At 50.0% G+C, this 26,060-nt stretch overlaps 2 protein-coding genes across 3 annotated transcripts in view; one reads left to right on the top strand and one right to left on the bottom strand.

The window, feature by feature from the left end:
• Window positions 1–3,886: 3,886 nt before the first annotated feature.
• ZNF544 (zinc finger protein 544) overlaps window positions 3,887–26,060 on the top strand; it is a 276,321-nt gene continuing 254,147 nt past the window's right edge. The window contains exon 1 of the mRNA XM_059665580.1: window positions 3,887–4,052. The gene's annotated coding sequence lies outside the window, so the exon portion shown is untranslated. The remainder of the gene's footprint in view (window positions 4,053–26,060) is intronic.
• On the bottom strand, window positions 6,093–25,575 carry LOC132216412 (zinc finger protein 418-like). Of its 2 annotated transcripts, none has more exons than XM_059665567.1 (3): window positions 25,176–25,575; window positions 23,788–23,914; window positions 6,093–10,420 (listed from the first exon to the last, which is right to left on the bottom strand). In XM_059665567.1, the coding sequence occupies exons 1-3, from the start codon at window positions 25,206–25,208 to the stop codon at window positions 8,268–8,270; spliced, it is 2,313 nt and encodes a 770-aa protein (XP_059521550.1). In that variant the 5' UTR covers window positions 25,209–25,575; the 3' UTR covers window positions 6,093–8,267. The 2 variants fall into 2 exon arrangements, with proteins under 2 accessions (XP_059521550.1, XP_059521551.1); XM_059665568.1 differs by lacking the exon at window positions 25,176–25,575 and adding an exon at window positions 24,464–24,652.

Here is a 26,060-nt window from a genome sequence, read left to right as displayed (position 1 = left end):
AAAAAAACTCTGCCCTGACTGGTTTGGCTCAGTGGATAGAGCGTCGGCCTGCGGACTGAAGGGTCCCGGGTTCGATTCTGGTCAAGGGCATTAAAAAAAGAAAAGAAAAAAACACCCTCTGCTTTTGCTTAAAAAATAAAACCAAGTAAGTAAGTAAGTTAATTAAATTAAATTAAATAAACCCGCCCTGGCGTGAGAAGCAGGCAGGCACACAGACTAGTAAGTATTGCGGGCGTGACCCGGCCTCCACCCAGGGCCCCGCGGACACCGCGCCCCGGGCTCCCCGACCCTCGGCTTCCGCCCCGACCGGTTCCGCGGGCTGCATCCTCCCCCGCCGCCCATCGCACCCCGACAGGGCGCCCCGCGTCCACAAACGGGAGGGACCCCAGCTCCCCGCGCCTCGCGGTTCCGGCGCGGGGCCTGGGCGGCAGGAGGGGACCGGGCCTGGGCGGCAGGAGGGGACCGGACCCGCCCCCCGGGCTGCAGGGAACACGGGAGGGGGCGGCGGGGAGGCTCCGGGGTACGCGCTCACCTCAGCCGGGAGCCTCGGCGCGGCCGCCGCCATCCGGGTCTGAGGGCGGAGCGGGACGGCGGTTCGCGTCCCGGCCCCGGGGCGGACCATCTCCCGCGGCGCCTCGGCCGAGCCTCCGACACGCCTTTCTGCGGTGGACGCGACCCTGCCGGCGTCTTCTCCGCCTCGTTCACCCGGACACAACCCCCGGGATCTGGGACCGCCGCCGCTGGGAGGAACACACCCAACCGGCCAAAATGACCGCCGGGGAGGAGGACGCCGGAAGTCCCGCCCCACGCTAGGGGCCACGCTAGGGGACGCCTCCATCCCAAGCTCTCACTGGTCCAGCCTGCTGCCACTCGGCGCAGGGAACGCTGGGTAATGTAGTTCCCAGGGACGGATGCTGGCGCTGCTTCTGCCTTAGGGAAATTTAGACCCGCCCCGCGCTAGGAAACGGGGTCCCTGGGTGCGAGGGGTTGGAGCAGCGGTTCTCAACCTGTGGGTCGCGACACCTTTGGCGGTCTAACGACCCTTTCACAGGGGTCGCCTAAGACCATCCTGCATATCAGATATTTACATGACGATTCATTGCAGTAGCAACATGACAGTGATGAAGTAGCAACGAAAATAATAGCTCCAACTTCTGTGAAGTTCGGCTAGTTCTCAGGAGCTAAATGCACTGTTTCAGATGCACACCCCGCCCCCCTCAGGGCTACAGATGCAAATGAGCAGACCTTTCCAGAGTTTTCACCGGAATTATTTCCGTCCCCGACTTTGAATCACTAAAAAGACGTTATTAATAGATTTTTGCAATTTGCATTTTTTATTTTTTAAATGTATGTTACTGATTTTTTACAGAGAGGAAGAGAGAGGGATAAGGAGGTAGAAACATCCATCAGCTGCCTCCTGCACACCCCCTACTGGGGATGTGCCCGCAACCAAGGTACATGCCCTTGACTGGAATCCAACCCGGGACCCTTCAGTCCACAGGCCAATGCGCTATCCATTGAGCGAAACCGGTTAGGGCGCAATTTGCATTTCACATGCTGGGAGTGCCTTCGATGGATTTAACTCCTCCCTGGGAAGTAATTACCACTTTTCTTGTCATTGCAGGGACTCACTTCCATGGGGAGTTGAACCTATCTCAGAAAAGAAAAAAAAAAAAAGGTTTAAAATGCAAAATTGCCCTGACCTGTGCGGCTCAGTTAGTTGGAACAAGGTCCAATTGCACCCAGAGGTGGCAGATTTCACTCCCTCCCAGGGCAGCTTTTTTTAAAAAATATATTTTTTTTATTGATTTCAGAGAATGGGGATAGAAACATCAATGATGAGAATCAGGGATCGGCTGCCTCCTGCACTGATCCCATGCAGGGGATCGAGCCCACAACCTGGACATGTGCCCTGACAGGGAATCTAACCGTGACCTCCCGGTTCATAGGTCTATGCTCAACTGCTGAGCCAGGCTGGCCGGCCTATTGATGTTTCTCATTCACATCGAAGTGTTGTTGTTTTTTCTCTTCCTCTCTAAAAAATCAATAAAAACAAAATGCAAAATTACAGAAAGCTATTAACAAGGGACTATACGTGTAGTGATTAGGCAATATAGTTCTGGTAAAGCATTGGTGGATGGTGAAAACAGTTAAAGACCTCAGAGAACTTTTATTTTATTCTTTAAAATATGTTTACTAAAAAAATAAATAAAATATATGTTTACTGATTCCAGAGAGGAAGAGAGAGAGAGAAACATCAGTGATGAGAGAGAATCACTGATCGCTGCCTCCTGCACGCCCCCCACTGGAGATTGAGCCCACAACCTGGGCATGTGCCCCCAACCAGAATGGAACCCGGGACCCTTCAGACACTCTATCCACTGAGCCAAACTGGGCAGGGCCTCAGGGAAGTTTTAGCAGTGAAGTCTGAGAAAGCGAAATTAAAGTGAGCACATGACTGGAATGGTCACCCAAGGTTTTGTGATTATTCATACTTTAAAAAATTATTTTTTTGCCGAACCGGTTTGGCTCAGTGGATGGAGCGTCAGCCTGCGGACTCCGGGGTCCCGGGTTCGATTCCGCTCAAGGGCATGTGCCTTGGTTGCGGGCACATCCCCACCGGGGGCGTGCAGGAGGCAGCTGATTGATCTGTCTCATCAATGTTCCTGGCTCTCTATCCCTCTCCCTTCCTCTCTGTAAAAAATCAATAAAGTATATCTTAAAAACAACAACAAAAAACACAGCTACAGGACTTCCAGGCGGTCTCCAGGGTCCTGAGCTCTGAGCTCTCTACCTCCACCCTGGGCTCTCTGGCTACCTGTCCCTAAGCAGGTTTGGAAAGTGCCTGGGCAGGTGGGAAGGTGCCACCTCACCTGCTATACCATCCTCCCTTCAAGGCGACAGCCCTGTGCTGCCCACTGTCCCAGGCCTGAAATTCGTGGCTTCATGTACTTGGTTGAGCTGGTGTGTGGCTCAGCTGGTTGGAGTGCAATCCTATACACCAAAGGTGGTGGGTTCGATTCCCCATGAGGGAACATACCCAGGTGGTTTGGTCCGGTTGGGGCCTGTGCGGAAGGCAACCAATTTATGTTTCTCTCTCACATCGATGTTTTTCCAGCTCTCTCCCCCTCCTGCTCTAAAATTTAAAAAAAATGGCAGTCAAGATGCATAAAATAATTTATTGGCTACAATAGATTCCTGAAGACATCGGTGCTTTATTCTCTAACATTATCTAGAAATTTTTAATACCCACAAAAGGGAGAGAAAGACACTCATCAGAGACTAAGGATTGTAAAAGGGTTGGTTAGAACAAGCCATCTCTTAAGTTCTAGATGACACACTTGAAACATATATTTTTATTGATTTAAGAGAGAAAAGGAAAGAGAAAGAGATAGAAACATCAATGATGAGAGAGAATCATCGATCAGCTGCCTCCTGCACGGCCCCTACTGGGGATCGAGCCCACAACCCACGCATGTGCCCTTGGCTGGAATCGAACCTGGGACCCTTCAGTCCGCAGACCAACGCTCTACCCACTGAGCCAAACCCGCTAAGGCAAGATATGCTTTCTTACATGGTAACATTTATGGATTGAGACTCTACATTCCTGCTTACCTTGCCATTTTCTTAAATATATTTTTATTGATTTCAGAGGGAGACAGAGATAGAAACATTAATGAGGAGAAAGGTTCATTGATTGGCTATCTCCCGCACACCTCCTACTGTGCATCGAGCCCACAACCCAGGCATGTGCCCACACTGGGAATCGAACTCTGACCTCCTGCTTCATAGCTTGATGCTCAATCCCTGAGCCACACCAGCCAGGCATTGCCTTGATTTTTTTTTTAAATGTATTTTATTGATTTTTTACAGAGAGGAAGGGAGAGGAATAAAGAGTTAGAAACATCGATGAGAGAGAAACATCAGATCAGCTGCCTCCTGCACACCCCCCACTGGGGATGTGCCCGCAACCAAGGTACATGCCCTTGACTGGAATCGAACCCGGGACCCTTCAGTCCGCAGGCCGACGCTCTATCCACTGAGCCAAACAGGTTAGGGCTGCCTTGATATTTTAACTTGTATTCTTTTACTCACCTCTGTATCTCCCCTTTATCAGAGACGTGTTACTAAAATTCTCCTAAGGATTCCACTTGCAACTCATCCTCCTAAGAGACAAAATATGCTTAACCAACTATTGCTAAAATGACACTAAACGTTCACACAAAAAGTCGCAAGTACAACACCGTCTTCTTGCTCTTCACTCCATGTGGCATTACGCTATTGGAATGGATGTCGTCGGGGTCAGGGTTTGGTCAGCAATAAGGAGAATGTCCTGGACAGGTTATAAGAGAAAACAGGAAGGAGAGATTCCAGGCAAGTACAGGGAGTGGGACCATGCCTCTGGGAACTTCGGAATATAGCCCCTCTGCTTCTCTGGGTCCAGCCCCACTGGCACGGCTCAATGTGAGCCACAACCTATGAACTAGCAGGTCACGGCTCAATTCCCCGGCAAGGCACATGCCTGGGTTACAGGTTTGACCCCCCACTAGGGGGCGTGCAGGAGGCAGCCAACTAATGGCTCTCATTATTGACCTCTCTCTCTCCCTCTCCCTCTCTGAAATGAAAATATATTTTAAAAAATAAAAATGTTCTCAAGTTAAAAAAAAAAACTATAAACTTTAATGCTTTATTGCATATCCCTTATACTTTACTATCTAAAAATTGTTAAAAATGAAAACTTAGGCCCCTAGCCGGTTTGAGTCAACGGATAGAGCATCGGCCTGTGGACTGAAAGGCCCCAGGTTTGATTCCGGTCAAGGGCACATGCCTGAGTTGTGGGCTTGATCCCCAGTAGGGGCGTGCAGGGGGCAGCCAATCAATGATTCTCTATCATCATTTGTGTTTCTTTTTTTAAAAAATATATTGTATTGATTTTTTTGCAGAGAGGAAGGGAGAGGGATAGAAAGTCAGAAACATCGATCAGCTGCCTCCTGCACACCTTCTACTGGTGATGTGCCCGCAACCAAGGTACATGCCCTCGACCGGAATTGAACCTGGGACCCTTCAGTCCACAGGCCAACGCTCTATCCACCAAGCCAAACCAGTCAGGGCATCATTTGTGTTTCTATCTCTCTCTTCCTCTCCCTTCCTCTCTGAAATCAGTAAAAATATATTAAAAACAAAACAAAAAACTTAGACCTTCTACTCAGTAAGCATGGCAGCTCTTCTGTCCTCGTGTGGTCAGCCTGTCCTCAGTGGGATGTGGTCACGATCAGGACTGTGGTAATGGTTTCTTAGGTTCATAAGAAACTGTCAAACTGTAAAAAAAAATGGCTAAAGATTTCCCTGGCGGGTGTGGCTCAGTTGATTGGGGTTCCATCCTGTACGACAAAAGATAAGATAGGGGTCTCATTCCTGGCCAGGTCACAGACCTCCCTCGTTGCGGGTTTTATCCCCAGCTGGGGTGTGTATGGGAAACAATCGATCAATGTCTCCCTCTCACATAGATATTTCTCTCTCTCTCCCTCTCTCCCTTTCTTTTTCTAAACATATGTTTGAGTGTGGATTGAAAAACAATGGCTCAAGATAAAGAAAAACACACCACACTTTATGTCCCAATCTTTTTGAAAAATAGGTTTGACTACGCTATATTCACTCCACTGCCTTCCTCCTTATGGTCTATACTATAGACTCTATACATATAGACTCTATAGGGATCAGTATTCCCTAAATCAGTGGTCGGCAAACTGCGGCTCGCGAGCCACATGCGGCTCTTTGGCCCCTTGAGTGTGGCTCTTCCTAAGCCTTAGGAGGACCCTAATTAAGTTAATACCATGTACCTACCTATATTGTTTAAGTTTAAAAAATTTGGCTCTCGCCGAAACCGGTTTGGCTCAGCGGATGGAGCGTCGGCCTGCGGACTGAGGGGTCCCGGGTTCGATTCCGGTCAGGGGCATGTGCCTGGGTTGCGGGCACATCCCCAGTGGGAAGTGTGCAGGAGGCAGCTGATCGATGTTTCTCTCTCATCGATGTTTCTAGCTCTCTGTCTCTCTCCCTTCCTCTCTGTGGGAAATCAATAAAATATATTTAAAAAAAAAAAATTTGGCTCTCAAAGGAAATTTCAATCATCGTACTGTTGATATTGGGCTCTGTTGGCTAATGAGTTTGCCGACCACTGTCCTAAATAACAAAGTATGTTAAGCAATGAACATTTCCACCTGAGTCAACAGGAATGCGGCCCATCTCCACAAGCCACATCATGGAACTCAGGCCTCTGTTTTTGTCTCTCGTTGTGTCGTCACGGCTTTGAGGCGGACGTAACTGAGACGCTACAGGAATCCACAAAACGATTGGATGATCTTTTTTATTTTCTCTGACCGTGATGGCAGCTTCCCAGGATGAACATGCCAGCGGGTCCTGAGCTCTGTGCACACTAATCGTGCAGTCACCGTCACAGACACATTTCTGGATGCGTGCTTTGAAGAGGAACAGGACAACGAGTCGGACGCAGTCTCCTCCAATCCCTATTCGGCCAGTGACTCTGTACCAAACACTGTGATTTTCCCTGGACCGTCTCCCAACCACTAGCCACAGCCCAGTGAGTTGTGGAAATCAGGGCACGTGACACGTTGAGACCAAAGAAACATATCCCCTGGACGGTGCTGGTATAATCTTCGAGATCGGCTCTGGGTGAAGGAACCATCAGGCTACTCTCATAGGTGCCTGAGGATCTCACCTGCTCCCTCAGGGTCACCGCCAAGACCCCTCAAACGCAGAGCGACCAAATCAGGACCAGAAAGTCTTTCAGTCCTTCCTGGGAGGCTGTGGACAGCGACTCAACTTTGGTCAAAACTGGCCAGTCATTTTCTGCCATCGCACAGCCTGTCCGTAAGCAGAGAAATGTTGAGACGCCCCTTACAACGTTGTTCACCTCTTCATGCTTGTAGAGCCTGAATCAGGTTATACACAACCCCATACATTAAAAAGAATAAGCAAGATTAAGAAGAATTAAAAGCCCTGCACGGTGTGGCTCAGTGATTAGAGAATTTGCCCTGTGCACCCACGGGTCATGGGTTCGATCCCCGGTCAAGGGCACTTACCTGGGTTGCATGTTCCATCCCTGGCCCCAGCTGGGGTGCGTGTAAGAGGGAACCAAGCCATTTGTCTCAGTCACATCAGTGTTTCTCTCTCTCTCTCTCTTTCTGTCCCTCCCCATCTATTCCTCCTTTCCATTCTCTCTAAATATCAATGGGAAAAATATCCTTGAGTGAGGATTAAAACAATAACGACAAAAAGACTTGAAAGAGTCAGACGTCGCCCAGCCAGTATGGCTCAATGGTTGAGCATCGACCTATGAACCAGCTGGTCACGGTTCCATTGCCAGTTAGGACAAATGCCTGGGTCATGGGCTCGATCTGCAGTAGGGGATGTGCAGGAGGCAGCCGATCAATGATGCTCTCTCATCATTAATGTTTCCATCTCTCTCCCTCTCCCTTCCTCTCTGAAATCAATAAAAAATACATTAAAAAATAGAGTAAGGCCTTGTCCTGGCCAGTGTGACTCAGTTGGTTGAGCATTATCTGATGTACCAAAAGGATGTGGGTTCAATTCCTGGTCAGGGCACATGTTCAGGTTGCGGGTTCCATCCCTGCTCGGAGCGAGTGCATGAGGCAATCAATGTTTCTCTCTCCTCCTCTCCCTCTCTCTAAAATAAATAACAAAATATTTTTACAAAGAGTAAATTCTGAATTATTGTATAAGCCAACGTCATGAGCAGCAGACAGTTCCAAGTTCATAAACTGGACGGTGGAATATCTCATCACAAATTATCATCCTCGACGAACACGTAGTCATTTCTCTGCAAGCTGCAATGCATTACTGCCGCGTGTCCGTGTGCAAATTAGTCCTAAGAGGAAAGCTGACCCCCTGGTCATTTCCATTTTGCCACAATATACATGAGACCAGAGGTCAGCGTACATAAGCACAATGGGGTGTTGACTATCGCAAAGTCTGTGGACCTGCCAGGTGGGAAAGGTGGAAGGAATTAGCCTCAGAATCTAGGAGCACCATAAGCCAAGAAGAAGAAGGCCTGGGAAAGTCAGAATGAGAAAAATACACACACTTCCAGCATAAATAAAACTTATGGGGAAATCTCCCCACTGTGCATATTCAGATATAAGAGTTTCAATTCAGACAAATGACTCCCCAAAATGTTTCCTCCTCAAGTGTTGTTACACCGAACAGGAAATTGCTCATTCCCAGCACACTTAAGGCCTTTCAGCAGTGTGAACTCGCTGGTGATAACGAAGTTTGGAGCCATAGATAAAAGATTTCCCACATTCACTGCACTTATAAGGCCTCTCACCAGTGTGAACTCTCTGATGGTAACGAAACGTAGAACTGTAGATAAAAGATTTCCCGCATTCGCCACACTTATAAGGTTTTTCACTCGTGTGAACTCGCTGATGATAGCGGAGTTTGGAACTATATATAAAAGACTTCCCACATTCACTGCACTCGTAAGGCCGTTCGCCAGTGTGAACGCGCTGATGGTAACGGAGTTTGGAACTATATATAAAAGATTTCCCACATTCGCTGCACTCGTATGGCCTTTCTCCGGTGTGAACTCGCTGATGATAACGGAGGGAGGCACCAGAGGTGAAAGACTTCCCACACTGGCTGCATTTGAAAGGCTTTTCTCTTGCGTGAACTCTCTGATGGTAACAGAAGATGTCACTGCCGGCAAAAGATTTCCCAACTTCGCCGCACTCGAAAGGCCTTTCTGCAGGATGAACTTTCCGGTGTTTTCCGAGGCTACTGCTTGTGGGAAACGACTTTCCACACTCGCCGCACTCGTAAGGCCGTTCCCCTGTGTGAACTCTCTTATGACAATGAAGGGCATAGATCCTGGTAAACGATTTCCCACATTCACTGCACGCAAAGGGCCTTTCTCCGGTGTGAACTCTCTGATGATAAAGGAGGCTGCTTCGCCGGGTAAAGGATTTCCCACAGTCACTGCACTCGTAGGGCTTTTCTCCCGAGTGAGTTTTCTGATGAGACTGGTAGGTCGATCGACAGATAAAAGACTTGCCACACTCACTGCATTTATACGGCCTCGTTCCTGTGTGAATGCTGAGATGGTAACGAAGGCCGGAGCTCGTGGTGAAACATTTCCGGCACTCGCTGCACTCGTAAGGCCTCTTTCCCAGGTGGCCTTGCTCATGATACCGCAGGGTGAAGCTGTTGGTGAAAGACTTGCCACAGGTGCCGCACGCGTAAGGCTTTTCTCCTGTGTGAATTCTCTGGTGGCGAACAAGCTTCCACCTGTTATTAAAGGATTTCCCACACTCGCCGCAGTCGTAAGACCTTTCTCCGGTGTGAACACTACGATGGTAGCGGAGGGCCATCGGGGTGATGTAAGATTTCCCACATTCACCGCACACGTAAGGTCTCTTTCCCGTGTGGGAGCTCTGATGATAACCGAGGCCCGCGATAGAGGTAAAGGATTTGGTGCAGTAGGTACACTTATAAGGCTTCTCTCCAGTTTGAACTCTCTGATAGCGAATGAACGCTGAGCCACGACTAAAAGATTGCGCACACTCACTGCACACGTAACTGTTCTCTCCGCTGCGCCGAACCCGGGGATAAATAAAGACAGGCTTGTGGCTGAAGGATTTTCCACATTTGCTGCACTTGGACTGCCTGGGACCTGGATGAATTTTTCGATGCTGACTGAGGGTTGAGCTTCCATGGGAGAATTTTCCACTTTCGCCAGACACGTGAAAACCCTTCCCTGTGCGGACTCTGGGGTGCCTAACAAATGAGGATTTGTACCTCAACAGTTTTCCGCACTCACTGGACGCAAAACACGGTCTTGCCGAATGGACATTCTGGTCCTGAAGAAACATGCGTTGGGGGCTGAAATCTTTCTTGCATTCTCCAGAAGAGCCAAGGCTTATTCTGCTCGGTGGAGTTATACACGGGGTGACTTTGGTTGGCTCCTCCCTAGCTTGAGTGAGCTGTGGCTGCTGATGTCCCAAGCTGGGCAGGAAGTCCCTCTCACCCTGCTCAGAGGCCAAGGTCTTCCCTGACCGGTGGGTGCTGCCGCTCGTCACGAATGAGGCCTTGTCCGCACGACTTCTGAAGGGCTCCCCTCCGACGTGCTGCTCCTCTGGCTGGTGACACTTTGCACTGAAATAAAATCGTTTTGCACACGACCCACACCTCAGCAGTTTCTGGCTGTGCTGTGTCCCCTGCTGCTCGACCAAGTGGAAAATGTCCCTCAAGACCGGCCCGCAACTCTCGCAGGGGTGTCTCTTCTGGGAAGACGAGGCTGCCTTGGGATTCTTCCCCTGCGACACTCCCACAGAAACCCTCTGTTCGCCGGGTGCTTCCACATCGTCGGCTCCACAGCAGCAACCTGAACGCAAAGAAACGCTGGTGAGATACCTGTTGACTAAAGGGAGGGGAGAACCCCATCACACATACTCACGTGTCAGCTCTAGCCGGTTTGGCTCAGTGGATAGATCATCAGCCAGTGGACGAAAGGTCCTGGGTTTGATTCCGGTCAAGGGCACACTCCTTAGTTGCAAGGTCCTCCCGGGCCTGAGCCCTGGTCAGGGTGCATGCAGGGGGCAGCCAATGGATGTGTTTCTCTAGCATCAAAACTTCTGTCTTTCCCTCTCTCTCTAAAAATCAATGCAGCCCTAACTGGTTTGGCTCGGTGGATAGAGCGTCGGCCTGAGGATTGAAGGGTCCCAGGTTTGATTCCGGCCAAGGGCATGTACCTGGGTTGCGGGCACATCCCCAGTAGGGGGTGTGCAGGAGGCAGCTGATCGATGTTTCTCTCTCATCGATGTTTCTGACTCTCTATCTCTCTCCCTTCCTCTCTGTAAAAAATCAATAAAATATATTAAAAAATAAAAATAAAAAAATAAAAATCAATGGAAAAATACCCTCAGGTGAGGATTACAAACAAAACAAACAAACATCTATACTAATAAAAGGGTAATGTGCTAATTAGACCAGGAGACCTTCCGGACATACTTTCAGACAAAGCCATGGTGGCAGGGCAGAGGCAGAGGCGGTTAGGGACGATCAGGCCAGGAGGGGAGGGCAGTTGGGGGTGATCAGGCTGGCCGGGTGGCCAGTTAGGGGTGAACAGGCCGGCAGGCGGGGGTGCGGGGGGCAGTTGGGGGTGAGCAGGCAAGCAGGGTGGGGACGAGTAGGCTGGCGGGGGAGCAGTTAGGGGCGATCAGGACAGCGGGGGTGGGGGCAGTTGGGGGCAAGCAGGCGGGCAGAGTGGTTGGGGTGATTAGGCAGGCAGGCAGGTGAGCGGTGAGGAGCCAGCTTTCCCAGATTGCAAGAGAGATGTCCGACTGCCGGTTTAGGCCCAGTGGGATCAGGCAAAATCCTGCAGTCGGACATCCCCCGAGGCGTCCCAGATTGGAGAGGGTGCAGGCTGGGCTGAGGGACACCACCCCCTCCCCATGCACGGATTTTGTGCACCGGGCCCTGACCAGGAATCGAACCAACAACCTCTAGGTGCACGGGACACTGCTCATTCCACCTATTTAAAAAGTTGGGAGAGTGAAACAAAGCCAAGGTGGGGCTGCTTTAGCTCACTGGGCAGTCAGAGAAGAAGGGAGCCTTGGAGACAGGATGTGGGGGGCGGGGAGGCCAGGTCAAGCTCCCACTGCCCACTGCTCCCCTGATCACAAGCCTCTTGGAGAACCTTAGCGTTTAGGACTGAAAAGTCCACACTGTTAAGTGGATGGCTGCTCTGAGTCTTTGTCCTGAGAACCTTTTATTTTTCCTGCAGGTGAGAACCGTAGGGCAGAGTCAGCAGAATACTCATGAGCTTTTCATTTTTGTTTTAAAATATTTTTATTGATTTCAGAGAGGAAGGGAGAGCGAGAGAGAGAGAAATCAATGATGAGAGAGAACCATGGATCAGCTGCCTCCTGCACGCCCCACACTGGGGATGGAGCCCACAACCTGGGCACATCCTGGGACCATGACCTCCTGGTTCACGGGCCTTCGCTCAGCCAGAGCCATGCCAGCCAGGCACCGGTGATTTTCACATGTTGGTGAATCAAAATGAGTGTCTAGGGCAGTGATGGCGAACCTATGACACGCGTGTCAGAGGTGACACGCGAACTCATTTTTTTGGTTGATTTTTCCTTGTTAAATGGCATTTAAATATCCTATCTAATAATAGACAAACATGGTAATTGACCGTACCTTCGCTATGGCTCCCATTGGCTAATCAGCATGATATGCAAATTAACCAACAACAAAGATGGCGGCTAATTTGCATACTGCAGGCAGGGTGGGTCAGCGCTATCCCGCCTGCCCTGCCGCCATCCGGGCCTGCTATTTGCGACCTGGTGCGGCGCGCGTCCCGTGTGCAACCCGACCTGGGGCAGCAGTGATCGGCCGGCCCGCCAGGGCGTCCTGTGTGCGACCCGACCAGGGGCGGTGGGGCGGGACAGCGTGGCTCCTCTGTCACCCCAGCTTCCTCATCACAGCTCCCTTGGGGAACCTAAGCCTTTAGTCGGACATCCCCCGAGGGCTCCCTGGCTGCCAGAAGGATGCCTGACTGCAAGCTTAGGCCTGATCCCCCGGGGAGTGGGCCTAAGCCGACGGGCGGACATCCCCCAGGGGGTCCTGGACTGCAAATGGGCGCAGGCTGGGCTGAGGGACCTCCCCCAAGTGCACAAATTTTTGTGCACCGGGCCTCTAGGATAAAATAAATATCAAAAATATAAATCTTTGTTTTGACTGTGGTTGCAAATATCAAAAAATTTCTATATGTGACACAGCACCGGAGTTAAGTTAGGGTTTTTCAAAATGCTGGCACGCCAAGCTCCAAAGGTTCGCCATCACTGGCCTAGGGGAATTCTTTTACTGTTCTTTGGTCTGCTTCACTGTTTTACTTTCATCTTGGGTCTGTCGGGCTTTAATGGGGTTTTTGTTACGTGTTCCCCTGACTTCATCTGTCCTGTGGGTGAGCTGGCATGCATGGCACTTATTGGGTCTCTGTTCTCTATTTCCCGGACCATGGTAACTGGTTGGGAAGGGGAATTACAAATCATTTGCTTCCAAGTCTCGTGGACTGGGGAAGATAAGGTCTTGGGACTCATCAGCTGGCCGAATGTGGTTCCCATGGTTTGGCCTTGTTTCATTTCTTGTCTTAGTTTCCCTATCCCTCCTGCCCAGGGACGTTCCTAGCTCCTTACTGTCCTGCCACACTTCCCCCCTCCAGACTCCCAGCCCTGAAGTGACTTAGGGGTTGGTGAGGAAGGCTGCGTATTTTCAGTATCTGCTCTCTGCTGACAATGGTGGCAGACCTGGCCTGGGGCTGGAGGTCTCCCCACCTGACCTCAGGGAGGCAAGGGAGTGGGGCCTGAGGCTGGAGGAGAGAGGCCGCTGGCTGAGTCTGCTCAAGGGGGAGCGGGCTGAGACCCCAGAGAGCCGGCATGCAGCCACGGAACGGCGACGTCCTAAAGGAGACACGTCTGACAAGACGTGTTGTGCAGTGGGGGGCCTGGGGGAGTACTTGGTAAGGGTTCCTTCAATACGACAAGGACAGAAAAACTCCTTTTCTGGGGGAGGAGAGTGAGGTCATTTGTTTTTATTTTAATTTTTTAAAATATGTTTTTATTGATTTCAGAGAGGAAGGGAGAGGGAGAGAGATAGAAACATCAACGATGAGAGAGAATCACTGATCGGCTGCCTCCTGCACGCCCCCCCACTGGGGATCCAGCCCACAGCCCAAGCATGTGCGCTGACTGCGAATCGAACAGGTGACCCACTGGTTCACAGGTTGACGCTCAGCCACTGAGCCACGCAGGTTGGGAGAGTTTATTTATTTATTTATTTATTTATTTATTTATTTATAAATATATATTTTATTGATTTTTTACAGAGAGAAAGGGAGAGGGATAGAGAGTCAGAAACGTCGATGAGAGAGAAACATCGATCAGCCACCTCCTGCACACCTCCTACTGGGGATGTGCCCGCAACCAAGGTACATGCCCTTGACTGGAATCGAACCTGGGACCTTTCAGTTCGCAGGCCGACGCTCTTTCCACTGAGCCAAACCGGTTACAGCGAGAGTTTATTTTTTAAATACATTTTTTATTTCAGAGAGGGAGACGGAGGGAGAGAGATAAAAACATCCATGATGAGAGAGAATCACTGCCTGCCTCCTGCACACCCCACACTGGGGATGGAGCCTGCAACCTGGGCATGTGCCCTGACCGGGAATTGAAAGGTGAACTCCGGGTTCACAGGTTGATGCTTAACCAATGAGCCACGCAGGCTGGGCTACACCTCTAAATTTTTATTTATTTATTTATTTATGTATGTATTAAAAATATGTTTTATTGATTTTTTACAAAGAGGAAGGGAGAGGGATAGAGAGTTAGAAACATCGATCAGCTGCCTCCTGCACACCCCCCACTGGGGATCTGCCTGCAACTAAGGTGCCTGCCCTTGACGGGAATCGAACTTGGGACCCTTGAGTCCGCAGGCCGACACTCTATCCACTGAGCCAAACCAGTTAGGGCCACCTCTAGATTTTTAAATAGACCCCCTCCCCTGGCTAAACTTGGTAGCCTTTATTAAGGGCATGTAAAATTAGGTTTCCACATTCCTGGAATGCCTTTGGCATCTGTCTAGCTCAGTGGTTCTCAACCTTCCTAATGCCACGACCCTTTAATACAGTCCCTCATGTTGTGCTGACCCCCAATTTCATTGTTACAAATTGGACATGATTAAAGCATCGTGATCAATCACAAAAAACAAAATGTAATTATATATGTGTTTTCGGATGGTCTTAGGCGACCCCTGTGAAAGGGTCGTTCGACCGCCAAAGGGATCGCGACCCACAGGTTGAGAACCGCTGGTCTAGATTAAGGGAGTAACAACACAGCTGACAGGCTGCCTCATCTATCAGCAGGTCCGACCTGAGGAAGGGCCTGCATAGGTGAGTTCCAAGGGGCTCACCTGTAACTTTTCTTCAGGTGTCGCTTTTACTCCCATGGGACCTCGGGGTCACACAGACCTACCAGGACTCAGTTTTTTTTGTCATCGCTTGCCTAGAATCTTTTTAAGAGATTGACTGCCTGTTTTCAATCTTGCCTGAGGATGGAGGTATCCAGGATGAGTGTAAGGATCGTTGATTTTTTTGTTTTATTGATTTCAGAGGGGAAGGGAGAGGGAGAGACAGAAACATCAATGAAGAGAACCATTGATCGGCTGCCTCCTGCAGGTCCCCTACTGGGGATCGAGCCCACAAACGGGGCCTGTGCCCTTGACTGGAATTGAACCGGGGACCCTTCAGTCCGAAGGCGGACACTCTATCCACTGAACAAACCAACTGGGGCGATAGTTAATTTAAAAAAAAAAAAAATAAATAAATAAAAAAAAATATATATGTATATATATAATTGATTTTTTACAGGCGCATCCCCGGTAGCGGGTGTGCAGGACGCAGCTGATCGATGCTTCTCTCTCATCGATGTTTCTAACTCTCTTTCCCTCTCCCTTCCTCTCTGTAAAAAAATCAATAAAATATATATATTAAAAAATAAATAAATAAATAAAAGCAATGCCATGGGCCCGGCCAGCGTGCCCCAGTGACGGAGAGTCGACCTACGAACCAAGAGGCCACTGTTCAATTCCCGGTCAGGGCACATACCCAGGGGGCAGGAGCCATCCCCAGTGCGGGGTGTGCAGGAGGCAGCTGGGGCACGATTCTCTCTCGTCACTGACGTTTCTTTCTCTCTCTCTCTCTTCCTCGTTGAAATCGATTTAAAATATATATTCAAAGGAAATGCAGTGGGTTTACCTCTGGAGCCCAGGACACGCCCTTCTCCAATGGCCCTCCCTCTGTGTGTGTGTGTGGGGGGGGTGCTCCTGCAAGGGGTTCACCCTGAGACTGGTGAGCACCCCTTCTTGTCCTCAGGAATAACACTATCCCTCTGGAGTCTGGAGTCTGGGCGCCGGGTGACCCTGAGGGGCACAGGGGCGCCTTTCGTTTCCACCGGGCACAGCTTTTTACTCTTCCTGCGCCCTGCCTCAGTGGTCAAGGACACTGGGATCGATTTCCACCAGTGGCTCTGTGCGGTCTGGAGTCCCAAGGCAACTTCTGTGATGCGCTTCTGGTGTTAAAATGTATCCCCAGAAGTGCTCAGCTCTTGGCAGGCTTGGAGTGTTTTATTTTTTAAATTAATTTTTTAAAAATATATTTTATTGATTTTTTTACAGAGAGAAAGGGAGAGGGATAGAGAGTTAGAAACATTGGATGAGAGAGAAACATCGATCAGCTGCCTCCTGCACTCCCTACTGGGGATGTGCCCGCAACCCAGGTACATGCCCTTGACCAGAATCGAACCTGGGACCCTTCAGTCCGCAGGCCGACGCTCTATTCACTGAGCCAAACCGGTTTGGCTGTTTCTTAAATTAATTTTTATTTTATTTTTAAAATATATTTTTAGCCCTAACCGGTTTGGCTCAGTGGATAGAGCGTCGGCCTGCAGACTGAAGGGTCCCAGGTTCGATTCTGGTCAAGGGCATGTACCTGGGTTGCGGGCACATCCCCAGTAGGGAGTGCAGGAGGCGGCTGATCGATGTTTCTCTCTCATGGATGTTTCTAACTCTCTATCCCTCTCCCTTCCTCTCTGTGAAAAATCAATAAAATATATTTTTAAAAAAAGGAAAAAATATATTTTTATTGATTTCAGAGAGAAAGGGAGAGACAGAAACATTGATGAGAGAGAATCATTGATTGGCTGCCTCCTGCACGGTCAGGGCACATACCCAAGCAGGTGCCTTTGACTGGAATTGAACCTGGGACCCTTCAGTCCGCAGGCCGAGGCCCTACCCACTGAGCCAAACAGACTAGGGCAGTGGTCGGCAAACCGCGGCTCGCGAGCCACATGCGGCTCTTTGGCCCTTTGAGTGTGGCTCTTCCACAAAATACCACGTGCGGGCGTGCGGTTGACTTAAAACTTTAAGTAAAGTTTATTAAGTTATTTTTAGGGAACGTTGCGGAGTGAAAGAAGATGTAGTGTTGAGGACGGAGAAAGGTATGTGGAGATGGTTTGGACACAGAGAGAGGATGAACGAAAGGAGACGGACGAAACAAGTCTACCAGACGCGTGTGGGTGGGGGAGTTGGAAGGGGTCGACCTCAGCAGACGTACCTCCATCAGATGGAGGACGTTTTTAGCAAAGGCCAGCTTAGGAGCACCCTCGTTAAGTTAATAACAATGTACCTACCTATAGAGTTTAAGATTAAAAAATCTGGCTCTCAAAAGAAATTTCAATCCTTGTACTGTGGATATTTGGCTCTGTTGGCTAATGAGTTTGCCGACCACTGGACTAGGGCATTGTCTTGAGATTTGCAAAACAAATCTCAATGGAGAATCATGTTATTATTCAGAGATCTATTTACAGGCCAGACTTCCCGGTCCCTGAGTTTGTATAAAATAAAATGAGGGGTCCTAACCGGTTTGGCTCAGTGGATAGAGCGTCGGTCTGCGGACTGAAGGGTCCCAGGTTCGATTCCGGTCAAGGGCATGTACCTGGGTTGCGGGCACATCCCCAGTAGGGAGTGTGCAGGAGGCAGCTGATCGATGTTTCTCTCTCATCGATGTTTCTAACACTCTATTCCTCTCCCTCTCTGTAAAAGATCAATAAAATATATTTTTAAAAATAAATCAATAAAATGAGGGGTGTTTTGTTTTTTCTTCTGGTTGCTGCCCTTAAAGGTGGACCAACGTTAAGAGGGGATTTGAGGCCTGCTTTTGGTGCCGCCCTTGTTGTCTGTTTTACCTACTGGTAGACGGTACAGGCGATGACCCGGCATGAGGCCGCTGGTACCCGGATGTGGGACATGGGAAGAAGCACTAATTCCGTTTACGAGAGTTCTAGAAAGCTTTGCCTAGTTTATTTATTATTTTTTTAAAAATATATTTCATTGATTTTTTACAGAGAGGAAGGGAGAGGGATAGAGAGTCAGAAACATCGATGAGAGAGAAACATCGATCAGCCGCCTCCTGCACACTCCCTGCTGGGAATGTGCCCGCAACCAAGGTACATGCCCTTGACCAGAATCGAACCCGGGACCCTTGAGTCCGTAGGCTGAGGCTCTAACCACTGAGCCAAACCAGCCAGGGCAAGCTTTGCCTAGTTTAAAGGTATATGTGAAAATTTGTCCTTTAGAATAGGTCAGAGTTTGTTCGATGAATTTAAAAAATGAAATGTATTTCTACTTTTTAAACTATATTTTTATTGGCTTCAGAGAGAAAAGCAGAGGGAGAGGGAGATAGAAACATCAACGATGAGAAAGAGTCAGTGATCGGCTGCCCCCTGCACGCCTCCCCATTGGGGATCCAGCTTGCAACCTGGGCATGTGTCCTTGACCAGAGATATAGAAATATCAGTGATGAGAGAGAATCATCGGTTGGTTGCCATCTTCACGCCCCACACAGTCCACAACCCGGGCATGTGCCCTGACCGGGAATCGAACCATGACCTCCTGGTTCATGGGTCTACACTCAATCACTGAGCCACGCCAACTGGGCAAAATATAATCGTAAATGCACCAGAACAAAACAGTGACCATCTTTAAATGACAAAAAAAAAAAAATACAAAATAATATGGTCACAGTTCTGATTATAATGCGATTGGTACGGAACACTGCCCTTTCTGTAAGACGTAACATTCCAAAATAACAATCAGATTTATAAATGAAAGTGTGTCAGAACTGTGTAGATTCTTGGGAGATTCTTCTATGTAATCTCTGTAAAATCTACCTAAACAATAAAAATATCTGTGTGCAAATAAAACATAGTGGCCTAGCCAGTTTGGCTCAGTGGATAGAGTGTCAGTCCGCAGACTGAAGGGTCTCAGCGTCCATTCTGATCAAGGGCACAGACCTTGGTTGCAGGCTCGGTCCCTCGCCAGCCCCAGTCTCTTAGGGAGACAACCAATTGATGTATCTCCCTCCCATCGATGTTTCTCTCTGTCTCTCCCCCTCCATTCCACTCCCTAAATATCAATGGAAAAATATCCTCGGGTGAGGAGTAACAGAAAAATAAAAAGAAATAAAACAAGGTTATTCTTTTTTTAAAAAAATATGTTTTTATTGATTTCAGAGAGGAAGGGAGAGAGAGAGAGAAACATCAATGATGAGAGAGAATCACCGATTGGCTGCCTCCTGCACGCCCCTCACCGGGGACCGAGCCCGCAACCCAGGCATTTGGCCTTGACCAGAATCGAACCGGGGACCCTTCAGTCTGCAGGCCCATGATCTATCCACTGAGCCACACCAGTCAGGGCATAGTTATATATTTTTTTTATTATGTGACAAAAGTTTTCCATGTATTTTCAAACATTGAATAAGCTTGATAAATCCAATATTTCTCTTTTATAAGGAGAAAGAATAAATCCTTGAGGTACTACAGGAGCCCTTTGGAATAACTCTAAGCCACTTCTAAGTTAAGGAAAATTCTTAAAATTCAAATCTTGGGAAGCTTGTCAAACATGCTTGATCTAAGGATTACCTATTGTTATGAAATAATATTAAATAATTACTTAGCTAAGGTGGCAATAAAAAGCATGAAACATTAATACAGACTGGCAAAACTTTAATTCTTAGGATTGAAGATGATTTTCCTTGAAAGTTAATCAAGTATCTGATAAATGATTAACACAATCATTTGACAACTAAGTAGAGCCCTAGTCAAAAGGCAAAATTAAAAGGGACTAAAAAGTATCAGATTTATCGAAAAATCTTGACCAGGGCTCCACTTATTTCTTCAAAACTATGAGATTTTAAAGTTAATTATTACTGATGCCATTTTCATGACAAATTTTGTAACAAGAGATAAAAACAGTAACTTATTCGAGCCCTAGCTGGTTTGGCTCAATGGATAGTGTCGGCCTGCAGACTGAAGGGTCCTGGGTTCGATTCCAGTCGGGGGCACACGCCTGGGTTGCGGGCTTGATCCCCAATAGGGGGGCGTGCAGGAGGCAGCCAATCAATGATTCTCTCTCATCATTGATGTTTCTATCTCTCTTCCTCTCCCCTCTTCTCTGAAATCAATAAAAAAAATTTTTTTTAAAAAAAGTATTCCTGCAAACCCAGGTAAAACATATTTTGTTAATAATTTTAAAAGACATTAAACAAATTCAGACTAGCTTTAGCATCAAATATTTTTCCAGAACATGACTAAAAAAAAAAAAAATTTGAGATAGTTCTTATTTTTTACTCTTTACATACACAATATTATTAATAAATGAAGAGAAGCCGTAGCCGGTTTGGCTCAGAAGGTTTTAACTCCTTTCATCAAAAAGCAAGCCATGGCCCTGACCGGTGTGGCTCAGTGGATAGAGCGCTGGCCTGCGGAATGAAGGGTCCCAGGTTCGATTCCGGTCAAAGGCATGTACCTGGGTTGCGGGCACATCCCCAGTAGGGGGTGTGCGGGAGGCAGCTGATCGATGTTTCTCTCTCATCGATGTTTCTAACTCTCTATCCCTCTCCCTTCCTCTCTGTAAAAAATCAATAAAATACATTAAAAAAAAAAAAAAAGAAGCTCTTTGACATTGGTTTTGGCAGGAATATTTTGGGTGACACTAAATGCAGACAACAAGGGCAAAGGTAAATGAGCCAGGCACCATGAAACCACAGAGCTTCTACATAACAAAAAAGGCAATTAACCCAATGAAAAGTGTGAAAATATTTGTAAGCACTGCTACATAATGGGTAAGTATTTAAATATATAAGGTGTTCAACAACTCCACAGCAAAGGAACAAGCCAATGAAAAAATGGGCAAAAAACCTGGATAAACATTTCATCAAAGATCTAACAATGTCCAAAGATGTTGTTTCTACCGGTTTTGGCACAAAAACAAATAAATAAGCTAAGATGGCCACCATCCAAAAAGCAGAGATAAGTGCTGGTGCAGGTAGAGATATGATGGAACCATTGGGCACTGTGGTTGAAGTGTTAAAAAAAAAAAAGTCAGCCCTAACCGGTTTGGCTCAGTGGATAGAGCATCAGCCTGCGGACCGAAGGGTCCCAGGTTCGGATCCCGTCAAGGGCATGTACCTTGATTGCGGGCACATCCCCAGTGGGGAGTGTGCAAGAGGCAACTGGTTGATGTTTCTAACTCTCTGTCCCTCTCCCTTCCTCTCTGTAAAAAAATCAATAAAATATATTTTTTAAAAAAAAAGTCAAAATTATCGAAAAAGAATAGAATGCCAGTATTTGGGGCGTAGTGGAAAATGGAAACATGATGGTCAAAACATGCAGCAAACGCTCCATGATAAGCTGAGTGAGTTCTGAGCATGTAATTAGGATCATGGTGACTATAGTCAATAATGTTTTACTTGAAATTCATTGACAGTAGGTCTTAGGCATTCCTAGCATAAAAAAATATAATAAACTAGGGGCCCGGTGCACGAAATTCGTGCACTGGGTGTGTGTGTGTGTGTGTGTGTGTGTGTGTGTGTGTGTGTGTGTGTGGGGAGTGTCCCTCAGCCCAGCCTGCCCCCTCTCACATACTGGGAGCCCTCAGGCGTTGACCCCCATCACCCTCCATTCGCAGGATCGGCCCCTTGCCCAGGCCTGACGCCTCTGACAGAAGCGTCAGGCCTGGGCAGGGGACCCTCATTTCCCCCCATCACTGGTTCTGCCCCTTGCCCAGGCCTGATGCCTCGGCCAGAGGCGTAGACCCCCATCACCCTCCGATCGCCTGATCGGCCCCTTGCCCAGGCCTGACGCCTCCGCCAGAGGTATCAGGCTTGGACAGGGGACCCCCATCTCCCCCCAATCACTGGTCTGGCCCCCGCCCAGGCCTGAGGCCTCTGGCCCAGGAATCATGCCTGGGCAGGGGACCCCCATCTCCCTCTGATCGCTGGCTCCACCCCCCGCCCAAACCTGATGCCTCTGACCCAGGCTTCAGGCCTGGGCAAGGGGACCATCATATCCCCCCAATCCCCGGTCCCGCCCCCCACCCAGGCCTGATGCCTCGGCCAGAGGAGTTGACCCTCATCACCCTCCGATCACCAATCACCGGATCGGCCCCTTGACCAGGCCTGAGGCCTCTGGCAGAGGCGTCAGGCCTGGGCAGGGGACCCCCAGCTCCCCGTGGTTGCAGGCTCCGCCCCTGCCCAGGCCTAACGCCTCTGGCCTAGGCGTCCGGCTCGGGCAGCGGGGACCCTCAGTGGCAGCGGCCCCACTATCGTGGGCTCCGCTTTAGGCCGAGGCAAGGGACCCCTAGCTCCCGGGACTGCCAGCTTCGACTGTGTCCATCTCCCATCGCTGGCTCCACCCCTACTTCCTGCTATCACTGGCCAGGGCGGCAAAGGCACCTGATTCTCCGATCATGGCCTGGGGGCAGGGCAAAGCTCCCCAGCTCTTAGCTCCCCCCTGGGTTTCCGATCACTGTCAGTGGCAGGGGGCTTCTTCCTGCTTTCCCTTTCGCCTCCCTGCATTGTGCCTACATATGCAAATTAACCGCCATCTTGTTGGCAGTTAACTGCCAATCTTAGTTGGCAGTTAATTTGCATATAGCCCTGATTAGCCAATGAAAAGGGTATCGTCGTACGCCAATTACCATTTTTCTCTTTTATTAGATAGGATTAGCTTTCTATGTTTAATTAACTTTAGTGTGGCAATTATTTTACTAGTAGAGGCTCGGTGCACGAAATTAGTGCATGGGTAGGGTTCCTAGGCCTGGCCACCGATTAGGGCCGACTGGGGCCTTCTGGCTGCTGGCCAGGGCCTCCTTTTGTTCTGGGTCGCCCCCTGGTGGTCAGTGCACGTCATAGTGAGTGATCGAACTCCTGGGAGGACACTTTGCATATTAGCCTTTGATATATGTAGATATAGGGTATCCACCAGAAATGTACACATACTTTGCATAATTGTAAAGGCAGTGTTTTGGGTGTCTGTTTTTTTAAAATATATTTTCATTGATTTCATGGAGGAATGGAGAGGCGGGGAGAGAGATAGAAACATCAGTGATGAGAGGGAATCACTGATCGGATGCCCCCTGCAAGCTCCCTACTGGGGATTGAGGCCGCAACCCTGGGCATGTGCCCCTGACCAGAATCAAACCAGGGACCCTTCAGTCCCCAGGCCTGCACCCTATCCCCTGAGCCAAACCAGCTAGGGCAAAGGCAGTGTTTTTTAAAATACATGGCATTTTCAAAATTTGGCTATCCGTTGTTAAAGTTTGTATACATTTTTGGGGGGTGACGCTCTGTATATATAAAAACAGCACATTGTACACTTTAATATACACAAGTTTATATCTCGACAAGGCTACGGGGGTGGGGGGAGGAAAACAGATCTAAACACGACACACTTCAGGAGAGTCTTAAAGCAAAGCCCAGGCTTCAGGTAAACAGCTACCCAGACAACACCTGCAAGTCCTGGCACAGGTGGGCAGGAGGAAATGACGGCTATAGAAGGGATCGAACCCTGGGTGTGGATCTGGACACATTCACCCAGACACTGAGAGGCGAACCCATGAAGCTCAATGCAGTACCATTTACTGACCCTGAATCCCTTCCCCAAAGGGTTCCCTATGGGGACCGCAGGGGAGAGAAGAGGGCCGTGTACACCCACCAGCCCCAGCAACACAGCAACTGCCCAGAGCACTGGGGAGGCAGCAGTGCTGGGGTCCAGGCCCGAGGACTGAGGGAGGGGATGGGGGGGAGGGAGGCGAGTCCAGTCTAAGTCCCTGTGAGGCTGTGACTCTTACCCAGAGAGGAGACAAGTGCAAAGTTCTCCAGCATCACCCGCAGGTACAGGCGTCTCTGAGCCTCGTCCACCAGCCTCCATTCTTCCCGGGAGAAACGCACGGCCACGTCCTCCAGGGTCACGCCGGCCTGAAAGGACGGGGACAGAGGGAACCGTGACCATCCTGTGCCTGAGAACCCACAGTCCCTCTCCCCACCCATCTGCCCCTCCCGCCTCCACCTCCCCAGCTTCCATCTCAGGGGAACCCCACAGGTGGGCACAGGGGCCAGGGGCACCCACCCGACCCTCAGGGTCCCGTTAGGCAGGAGGGTCTGCCCTCAGGAGCGCCAGGCAGGAGGGCACAGAGATGGACGCCAGTCCTGTTCCTGGCGGGCAGGGCCCCCATCATGCCATGCCTTCCCCTCGGGGTCTCCAGATGGTGACGAGGCCCCGCCAAGCCTAGGCTCAGGGTTCACCTGTCTGTCCCCAATGCTCGGCCCCCGGAACCCTAACTCCCACTTCCCCCCAATGTGCACAGCCCTCTGCGGACTGTACCCTTCAACCTCCAGGCCCCAGGGGCACCCCACCGCCTCGCACTCGGGGAGATGCCGCTGGGGGCTCCCCTGCAGCTCAGGGGCCGCGACCCCCCCAAATTCTGTGCGGTCCCCCAGCAGCCACCGCGTCCTCGCTGCACTCACCCTCCCCGCACACCCCAGGCCCGAGGGCACCACGCCAGGCACAGGGACATCAAAAAGGACCGCATCGACGCCAGGTCGGGGTGCTCAGTGGTCGAGCTTCAGCCTGTCAATCAGGGGGTCCCGGGTTCGATTCCCAGTCAGGGGGGCACCTGCCCGGGTTGCGGGCTCGATCCCCTGTGAGGGGCGCGCAGGAGGCAGCCGATCCACGATTCTCTCTCATCATGGATGTTTCTCTCTCTCCCTCTGCTTTCCTCTCTGAAATCAATTTTTTTAAAAAAAGATTTTTAAAGTGACCACATGCAACAGGAAACTCTCGCGCCCCCTCGAAGCGCACCCCCCTATTCTGGGGGCCCCATGCGGGATCGAAGAGGCGGAGCTTGGCCCGCGATGTCAGTTCATCTCCAGGCCTCCTCCGCCTGCAGGACCCCCTGGTCCCCGCGCCTGCGGACCGTCCTCCCTCCCACGGAGTCCCCCGCCCACCCTCCGCCCGGCGCCCTGACACCGATGCCGAGCAAAAAAAAAAAAAAAAAAGGGGAAAAAAAGCTCATCATGAACCCCGATCTTACCGAGCAGCTAGTTGCACCGCCGCGATGACCTGCCTCCCGCCTAAATGTCACCCCCCGGGGCCTGGGCTGCAGGAGGGACGGGAGTCTGCACGCCGGGTGCAGGGTTGGGGGGCGGGGGATCGGGGTGCCCCCGGGGACACGCTCACCTCAGCCAGGCGCCTCGCGGCCGCCGCCGCCATCGGACTCTGCGGGGAGCCGGCGTGGGCGTCACGTTCCCTTTCCCGGCCCCCGGCCTCGGACCCGTGCACGGAGGACCACGCCTCTTCGGCGCCCCGCCGCTTTGTTACCTGAAAAGGGGCTCTGGCGCCAGAATCCACTCGGGCCAACCTGCAAAGATGGACGGCTGCCGAGAGGCCGGAAGTCCCGCCTCCAGGCCGGGAGCTCTCCAGGCAACGCTTTCATCTTGACCTGTCAGTGCCTCCACTCAGCGCTACTCCTTCTGGGAAATGTAGTTCCCAGAGCTAAGGGGTCACAGAAGGGAGTTCAGCCTCCAGAGCCACTGGAACAGGGGTCCTCAAACTACGGCCCCGCTGGCCACATGCAAATACAAATATTGTATTTGTTCCCGTTTTTGTTTTTTTTTACTTCAAAATAAGATATGTGCAGTGTGCATAGGAATTTGTTCATAGCTTTTTTTTAAACTATAGTCTGGCCCTTCAACGGTCTGAGGGACAGTGAACTGGCCCCCCCGTTTAAAAAGTTTGAGGACCCCTGGAATGTTCGCCCCTGGAGGGGTCCCGTGGTTCAGCTGAGACCCGCGTGAAGGGCCCGCTCCGTGTAAATTGCAGCGAGAACTCGAATCTGACCATATCGACCTTAGGATGGGTTATAAGGGCTCACTGCTCCCCCCAATTACGGTACCTATTGCAAATTCAGTGGTCATCTGAGCTTCAGAACAACAGGCTATTTTTTAAAATATATATATATATTTTATTGATTTTTTACAGAGAGGAAGGGAGAGGGATAGAGAGTTAGAAACATCGATCAGCTGCCTCCTGCACACCCCCCAGTGGGGATGTGCCTGCAACCAA

Source organism: Myotis daubentonii, chromosome 15 (assembly GCF_963259705.1).
Source record: "Myotis daubentonii chromosome 15, mMyoDau2.1, whole genome shotgun sequence".
Taxonomy (NCBI): domain Eukaryota; kingdom Metazoa; phylum Chordata; class Mammalia; order Chiroptera; family Vespertilionidae; genus Myotis; species Myotis daubentonii.
This window is presented reverse-complemented; position numbering and strand designations above follow the sequence as displayed.